At 39.8% G+C, this 9,133-nt stretch overlaps 1 protein-coding gene across 1 annotated transcript; it reads left to right on the top strand.

The window, feature by feature from the left end:
• Positions 1-3,929: 3,929 nt before the first annotated feature.
• LOC118889846 (rRNA 2'-O-methyltransferase fibrillarin-like) lies at positions 3,930-8,191 on the top strand. The gene is given in 4 exon segments (XM_036842005.1): positions 3,930-3,952; positions 7,630-7,684; positions 7,686-8,076; positions 8,079-8,191. Coding segments are annotated over 4 exon segments (582 nt in total).
• Positions 8,192-9,133: the final 942 nt, after the last annotated feature.

The raw sequence follows: 9,133 nt of genomic DNA, 5'->3' as shown, positions 1-9,133 counted from the left end.
TTCCAGAACTATGTTGAATAATAGTGGTGAGAGTGGACATCCTTGTCTCGTTCCTGATCTTAGAGGAAATGCTTTCAGTTTTTCACCATTGAGAATGATGTTTGCTGTGGGTTTGTCATATATGGCCTTTATTATGTTGAGGTAGGTTCCCTCTATGCCCACTTTCTGGAGAGTTTTTATCATAAATGGGTGTTGAATTTTGTCAAGAGCTTTTTCTGCATCTATTGAGATGATCATATGGTTTTTATTCTTCAATTTGTTAATATGGTGTATCACATTGATTGTTTTGCATATATTGAAGAATCCTTGCATCCCTGGGATAAATCCCACTTGATCGTGGTGTATGATCCTTTTAATGTGTTGTTGGATTCTGTTTGCTAGTATTTTGTTGAGGATTTTTGCATCTATATTCATCAGTGATATTGGTCTGTAATTTTCTTTTTTTGTAGTGTCTTTGTCTGGTTTTGGTATCAGGGTGATGGTGGCCTCATAGAATGAATTTGGGAGTGTTCCTTCCTCTGCAATTTTTTGGAAGAGTTTGAGAAGGATGGGTGTTAGCTCTTCTCTAAATGTTTGATAGAATTCACCTGTGAAGCCATCTGGTCCTGGACTTTTGTTTGTTGGAAGATTTTTAATCACAGTTTCAATTTCATTACTTGTGATTGGTCTGTTCATATTTTCTGTTTCTTCCTGGTTCAGTCTTGGAAGGTTATACCTTTCTAAAAATTTGTCCATTTCTTCCAGGTTGTCCATTTTATTGGCATAAAGTTGCTTGTAGTAGTCTCTTAGGATGCTTTGTATTTCTGCGGTGTCTGTTGTAACTTCTCCTTTTTCATTTCTGATTTTATTGATTTGAGTCCTCTCCCTCTTTTTCTTGATGAGTCTGGCTAAAGGCTTATCAATTTTGTTTATCTGCTCAAAGAACCAACTTTTAGTTTTATTGATCTTTGCTATTGTTTTCTTTGTTTCTATTTCATTTATTTCTGCTCTGATCTTTATGATTTCTTTCCTTCTGCTAACTTTGGGTTTTGTTTGTTCTTCTTTCTCTAGTTTCCTTAGGTGTAAGGTTAGATTGTTTACTTGAGATTTTTCTTGTTTCTTGAGGTAGGCTTGTATAGCTATAAACTTCCCTCTTAGAACTGCTTTCGCTGCATCCCATAGGTTTTGGATTGTCGTGTTTTCATTGTCATTTGTCTCTAGGTATTTTTTTATTTCCTCTTTGATTTCTTCAGTGATTTCTTGGTTATTTAGTAACGTATTGTTTAGCCTCCATGTGTTTGTCTTTTTTACGTTTTTTTCCCTGTAATTCATTTCTAATCTCATAGCGTTGTGGTCAGAAAAGATGCTTGATATGATTTCAATTTTCTTAAATTTACTGAGGCTTGATTTGTGACCCAAGATGTGATCTGTCCTGGAGAATGTTCCATGCGCACTTGAGAAGAACGTGTAATCTGCTGTTTTTGGATGGAATGTCCTATATATATCAATTAAATCTATCTGGTCTATTGTGTCATTTAAAGCTTCTGTTTCCTTATTTATTTTCATTTTGGATGATCTGTCCATTGGTGTAAGTGAGGTGTTAAAGTCCCCCACTATGATTGTGTTACTGTCAATTTCCTCTTTTATAGCTGTTAGCAGTTGCCTTGTGTATTGAGGTGCTCGTATGTTGGGTGCATATATATTTATAATTGTTATATCTTCTTCTTGGATTGATCCCTGGATCATTATGTAGTGTCCTTCCTTGTTTCTTGTAACATTCTTTATTTTAAAGTCTATTTTATCTGATATGAGTATAGCTACTCCAGCTTTCTTTTGATTTCCATTTGCATGGAATATCTTTTTCCATCCCGTCACTTTCAGTCTGTATGTGTCCCTAGGTCTAAAGTGGGTCTCTTGTAGACAGCATATATATGGGTCTTGTTTTTGTATCCATTCAGCCAGTCTATGTCTTTTGGTTGGGGCATTTAATCCATTCACGTTTAAGGTAATTATCGATATGTATGTTCCTATGACCATTTTCTTAATTGTTTTGGGTTTGTTTTTGTAGGTCCTTTTCTTCTCTTGTGTTTCCCACTTAGAGAAGTCCCTTTAGCATTTGTTGTAGAGCTGGTTTGGTGGTGCTGAATTCTCTTAGCTTTTGCTTGTCTGTAAAGCTTTTGATTTCTCCATCAAATCTAAATGAGATCCTTGCCGGGTAGAGTAATCTTGGTTGTAGGTTCTTCCCTTTCATCACTTTAAATATATCATGCCACTCCCTTCTGGCTTGCAGAGTTTCTGCTGAGAAATCAGCTGTTAACCTTATGGGAGTTCCCTTGTATGTTATTTGTCGTTTTTCCCTTGCTGCTTTCAATAATTTTTCATTGTTTTTAATTTTTGCCACTTTGATTACTATGTGTCTCGGCGTGTTTCTCCTTGTGTTTATCCTGTATGGGACTCTCTGCGCTTCCTGGACTTGGGTGGATATTGCCTTTCCCATGTTAGGGAAGTTTTCGACTCTAATCTCTTCAAATATTTTCTCTGATCCTTTCTCTCTCTCTTCTCCTTCTGGGACCCCTATAATGCGAATGTTGTTGCGTTTAATGTTGTCCCAGAGGTCTCTTAGGCTGTCTTCATTTCTTTTCATTCTTTTTTCTTTAGTCTGTTCTGCAGCAGTGAATTCCACCATTCTGTCTTCCAGGTCACTTATCCGTTCTTCTGCCTCAGTTATTCTGCTATTGATTCCTTCTAGTATAGTTTTCATTTCAGTTATTGTATTGTTCATCTCTGTTTGTTTGTTTTTTAATTCTTCTAGGTCTTTGTTAATCATTTCTTGCATCTTCTCAATCTTTGCCTCCATTCTTATTCCGAGGTCCTGGATCATCTTCACTATCATTATTCTGAATTCTTTTTCTGGAAGGTTGCCTATCTCCACTTCATTTAGTTGTGTTTCTGGGGTTTTTTCTTGTTCCTTCATCTGGTACATAGCCCTCTGCCTTTTCATCTTGTCTATCTTTCTGTAACTGTGGTTTTTGGTCCACAGGCTGCAGGATTATAGTTTTTCTTGCTTCTGCTGTCTGCCCTCTGGCGGTTGAGGCTATCTAAGAGGCTTGATGGGAGGCCCTGGTGGTGGGTAGAGCTGACTGTTGCTGTGGCGGTCAGAGCTCAGTAAAACCTTAATCCACTTGACTGTTGATGGGTGGGGCTGGGTTCCCTCCCTGTTGGTTGTTTTGCCTGAGGCAACCCAACACTGGAGCCTACCTGGGCTCTTTGGTGGGGTTAATGGCAGACTCTGGGAGGGCTCACGCCAAGGAGCACTTCCCAGAACCTCCGCTGCCAGAGTCCTTGTCCCCACAGTGAAACAGAGCCACCCCCCGCCTCTGCAGGAGACCCCCCAACACCAGCAGGTAGGTCTGGTTCAGTCTCCCCCAGGGTCACTGCTCCTTCCCCTGGGTCCCGATGCGCACACTACTTTGTGTGTGCCCTCCAAGAGTGGGGTCTCTGTTTCCCCCAGTCATGTCGAAGTCCTGCAATCAATTCCCACTAGACTTCAAAGTCTGATTCTCTAGGAATTCCTCCTCCTGTTGCCAGACCCCCAGGTTGGGAAGCCTGACGTGGGGCTCAGAACCTTTACTCCAGTGGGTGGACTTCTGTAGTATAAGTGTTCGCCAGTCTGTGAGTCACCCACCCAGCAGTTATGGGATTAGATTTTACTCTGATTGCACCCCTCCTACCATCTCACTGTGGCTTCTCCTCTGTCCTTGGACGTGGGGTATCCTCCTTGGTGAAGTCCAGGGTCTTCCTGTCAATGATTGTCCAGCAGCCAGTTGTGATTCTGGTGCTCTCGCAAGAGGGAGAGAGAGCACATCCTTCTACTCCGCCATCTTGGTTAATCCCCCTTGTTGTTGTTTTGAGGGAGGGTTAACATTGAGAACAGTTAAATATGTTGGAGTATGGGCCTGGCGGAATTTTTCAGGTAAAGGGATTTGAATCTAAAGAAGATGGTATACAGGCTTAGCGATGAAGGAGAAAGAGTCATAAAAATCACAATTTATTAGGTACCTAATATGTTTTGAACACCGTAGTGGGCACGCATAAGAAGAGAAAGCCAGTATAAGAGGAAGTAGGAGAACTTTGGAATAAGTATTTAGCTGATTACAGTTCTTACCAATTTCTTTGCAAAACTTTCTGCCTCTGAAAATAAGCTGTGTCACACCTTTAGAAGTAGTTTGCTCATTCATGGCATGGATTAAGAAACTAGTCCTGATAATTGGCGATACCTAGTATGTTTTGTTGAAAGTATGCCATGAAGGAAAAATAATGAGCTATTTTTTGTCTTCTCCCCTGAGTCCTTATGCATCCTGAAACACATTGGGATGAAGGCAGAGACCACATATGTGCTCACATAGATTTCTCTTTTTGAGAAAGTGAGCCATTAAGGGAAAGTATAACTTTGTATAGCCAGGGCCTCACATATTTTCATTACATAATTGTGCCCAATGAAAGGTTTTTGAATGCATGAATTAATGAACAAGTGCATTAGAGTGAATGAATGAATAAATGAATCTCCAAGTTAAGTCCACAGTTTTAATGAGGAGGGTCGAAACATTTTTATTGAGGACCCTTTGTCATACACATCATTGTCACTCTGCCAGTTCTGAAACGCGTAAAATATTACATCACAAAAATGATCACCGTTAAAGATGGTGAAGTTTTGGTAAAAATGATATGTGCATTCCTTGCTGGTGACATTATTAATTGATAATCCCTTTAGAAACTAACATGACCATTTGCAGCAAAAGCCACAAATTTACTCATATCCATTGCCTTCAAAATTCTTCTCTTATGGAAACATTTGAACAGAAACAAAAGCTGACCATAAAAAAATTTTATTGCAATCAATATTAGTAGCAAAAAATTGGAGACAAACTAAAAGTCCAGCAAAATAATGATTTTATAGATTATGGTACATCAACACAGTTTAATGCTATGAAGCCATTAAAATAATAATTACGTAGCAAAATAAGGTATGTTTATGAGATAATATATGTAAAAATAGTGAATATGAAATTCTATGTATACCATTATTATAACAATGTAAATACAGCATGTGTGTATCGATAATATGCATAAATAAAACTAGTAGTTCTGTCAGGATAATAAGATAATTGGTTTTGCATTTTAAAAACATTTATTCATCTTACATTATCTTTCAATACACTTCTAAAAATTTTATTTTCTTTTGTCATAAACAGATACTGTAGTGCCTTTTCTTCTGATAATTCAGTGTCTTTATAGGGCTTGAGATTTATTATCATTTGCTCTATACAGAAATTTAGGAATATGTAGATGACTGGGTAAAAGGTATATAAAAATGATCTCTGGCTATATACTTTGAAGGTTGTTTTAAAAAATAAATTCCCAGTATACATTCATTTTCTTATATAGTTTGTTTTTCCTGAAAGTCAACTTAAGGTAAAAAGTCAAAGGCTTTTATCTTATAGATATAAATATGCGTGTATCTTTGTTAATCTGAAAGCAGCACATTAAAATGGAAAGGAGCACTTGGCCAACAGTTTGGATCTGTTGGTTTTACAGATGGGGGAACCCTGGGAGGCAGGGAGATGAAGTGATTTGGACAGGGATACAATGCCAATTAATGGCAGAGCCAGGATTAAAATGTACAGGTTTTGAGCGAGTTGAGAACTTTTCCACCCACCCCTCAGCCAGAATGCTTTTCCCATCACCCTAAAATGAACTGTCAACTTCCTTCTAGCTTCAGAGGCCAAGAAGATTTTTCTCTACCTGCAGTGTCACGTCTGTGCTGCACCCCCATGTCTAAAGAGGACAGGATTTTCTATCTCAGCCAGAAATTTCTACTTAGTACGCACCTGCACAGAGGTAAATGCTGGCACTTGGGTAGTCTTGTCTCCATGTGCTCATTGGTTGCATCTCCTCAGAATCAGGAGTTCTGCTTCTCAGCTCTGCATCATTAATGTGTTCACCTAGCTATAGCATTCCTATCTGTCTTAATAGCCTTTCTGAGTTCTCCCTCCCCATCATCCACAGGCAAAAATCCTGGTCAAAGCAAGTGGCTCCCACTGGGGTAGCTTTCAAAAATCCACAAAGAACAAATTAGTGTACCTGATTTGCTTCAGAAACAAACAGCAAAGAAGCCTCTCCAACATGCTTGAAAGAAAACAAACAACTAAGAGAGAAAATAAGTTCAAGGGAAAACCCACTGCTCTTCTTAAAGGGAGCTCTAAGGAGAAGACTTCAAAAAAGATAAATGGTTGCTGAGGACTGTTTGCCCATTAGCCTGTGGTGGGGCTATTAGGCAGTAGTGGAAGGGAGGATGAGTGGGTAAGTTCATCTGAGGGTCCTATGAAGCCAGCCTTGAAGGAATTTTTAAAAAATACACTCGTTTTATTTAATGAATGTAGTCAAATGAACCTAGATGATTATATTTAATCTCTAAATTGATATGTAGTTTGTCAAACCAGACATCAGTTAAACATGACTTCCTCCTTTGCACCCATTTGTTCTTGCCCTTCTCATTCCTTCGTTTGTGTTAATATGGTGATTAAGCTCTCTTGCTATACCTCCTATTTACTATGTTGTAGAGATTTTTATGACTCTTTTATGATCAGAGCAATAGGCAATTATTAGTTAGAAGACCCTTCTTAGTCTCTTTGGAAAAACCATTATTTTATTGCTTTTTATCAATAATATTCACCCAGAAACCTAGACAGTAAGTATTAACTGAGCATCTACTATGAATCAGGCACTAGTCTAACCATCATAGAAGGTCCAAATCTGACTAATGTTTTGTCCTTGTCCTCAAGGATTTCATAGTGTGAGAAGGGGATGTGAAGACTTCCTGGGACAAGGTGCTGGTTTAGCCAGTCTAGCTACCCTTTGTGTCCTCCCTCCTCTCCTGGCTTCTGTGAACCTAGGCAGTATCCTTGATGAGTAAGGCAACCAGCCAAGAGAGAAAAGCTCTAAATCAATGGCTCCCAAACATGGGTCCTTGGATCTGTACCTCCAGATGAACCTCTTGTGCTTTTTGAAACTACCTAGTCTAGAATGGATCAGAGTATCTTGGAGAGAGGACTACAGTGTCTGTTTTAAAGATGCTCTCTAGGTGATTTTGATACTTCATCAGGCTTGGAAATCAACAATAGATGAATCCATAATGGACAAGAGGGAGTGAGTGTAGAAATGGATAAGGAAAATAACCATCAGCAGACACCTACAAGGCAATATACATAATGCTTAAAGACTATAACCTGTGGGGTCAGGCTGCTTGAGTTTAAATCCTGTCTCTGCCACATAGAGCTGTGAGATTTTGGGGCAAGGTTTAAAAACTAGCTGGTCTATAGTTCCCACATTTTGTAAAGTGAGAAACGTAGTATTACCTACCTCGGAATTATTATAGGGAGTAAATGAGTTAACCTATTTAAAGCAGTTAGAACCATATTAGAGATAAAGAAAACAGGAAGTGTCACTGCTACTACTACTACTACTAGTTGTTGTTGTTCTTCTTCTTCCTATTATTATTATCATAAGGAAGTTTATGCTTAGAGTCTTACAGAAATACAGATGAGGGATGATAGGAGTTCACCTCTGTTTAACCCCCTGGATTAAGTAAAGCAAAACCCCCTTCCATTCCAAGCTGTCTGCAGCAGTCTTGGGCTCTGTGCTCAGGAAATATATACCACATCAAGCCAGAGGCCAAGGGGCTCTACCTCAGGGCTTCCTTGGGTACCACGCTCTCCCATGTCTCTGACATCATAGGCCAACAGGGTCTGGTCTGTGCAGTTGAGTTTTCCCACTGCACCAGCTGTGACCTCATTAATTTGGCCAAGAAGAGAACCAACATTATTCCTGTCATTGAAGATGCTCAGCACTCACACAAATACCACAAGCTCATTGCAATGGTGGATGTGATCTTTGCCGACATGGCCCAGCCAGACCAGACCCAGATTGTAGCCCTGAATGCCCACACCTTCCTATGTAATGGAGTACACTTTGTGATTTCCGTTAAGCCCAATTGCATTGACTTCACAGCCTCTCCCAAGGCCATATTTGTCTCTGAAGTGAAAAGATGCAACAGGAGACAATGGAGCTCCAGGAGCAGTTGACTTTAGAGCAATATGAAAAAGACCACCCTGTGGTCATAGGTGTGTACAAGCCACACCCCAGTGTGGGCTGAAGCCCAGCACCGTCTGGATTGGGATAGATTGCATTGCTACTGTTAATGCTACTGTTGCTGATGTTAGAGTAGGTGATTTTTAATTTGTGATTCTTTAGAAGCTTGTAGGCTGTTGTTTTCTGTGCTCAGTAGATGGGTAATGTCTAGCCACTGTACTATCCACTACACTATACTGCTATACATTCTATTGTTTTCCACTTATACATTCAAAGTATTAGGAACAATAGAAATTATAAAGCAAAAAAGAAACATTAAACAATTTTTAAATGCTTTTTTTTTTTTAAACAGTACTCTTTTTTTTTTAAATTAATTTATTTATTTTTGGCTGTGTTGGGTTTTCGTTTCTGTGAGGGCTTTCTCTAGTTGCGGCAAGCGGGGGCCACTCCTCATCTCGTTGCGCGGGCCTCTCACTGTCGCGGCCTCTCTTGTTGCGGAGCACAGGCTCCAGACGCGCAGGCTCAGTAGTTGTGGCTCACGGGCCTAGTTGCTCTGCGGCATGTGGGATCTTCCCAGACCAGGGCTCGAACCCATGTCCCCTGCATTGGCAGGCAGATTCTCAACCACTGCGCCACCAGGGAAGCCCCTTAAATGTCTTTAATTGTTCATTTCTCATCATGGTTGTAATGGACCCAAAAGTAACATTAATATTCAATTATATTTGGTTCAATCAATAGGCTTTCTGCTCATCACTGGGCAGAAGTTGGTGTGGGCTGCTAAGAAGTACTCTGGCATCAGATTCAGAAGACTGGGTTCTCAATCCAGGCCTGCTTCTGACCACCAGAGTGGTCTTGGGCATGTCATATAATATCTCTGGGCTTACTGTTTTCATTTATAATTGAGATTTGGTTGATCTCTCAATTTAGGGATAACTAAAGAGCATCCCCTTCTCTCCTAGTGGTTTATTTCACTCTGCCTCTGGTCCAAATTTGAGTGGCAATAAGG

This window comes from Balaenoptera musculus, chromosome 2 (assembly GCF_009873245.2).
Source record: "Balaenoptera musculus isolate JJ_BM4_2016_0621 chromosome 2, mBalMus1.pri.v3, whole genome shotgun sequence".
NCBI classification, from domain to species: Eukaryota; Metazoa; Chordata; class Mammalia; order Artiodactyla; family Balaenopteridae; genus Balaenoptera; species Balaenoptera musculus.
This window is presented reverse-complemented; position numbering and strand designations above follow the sequence as displayed.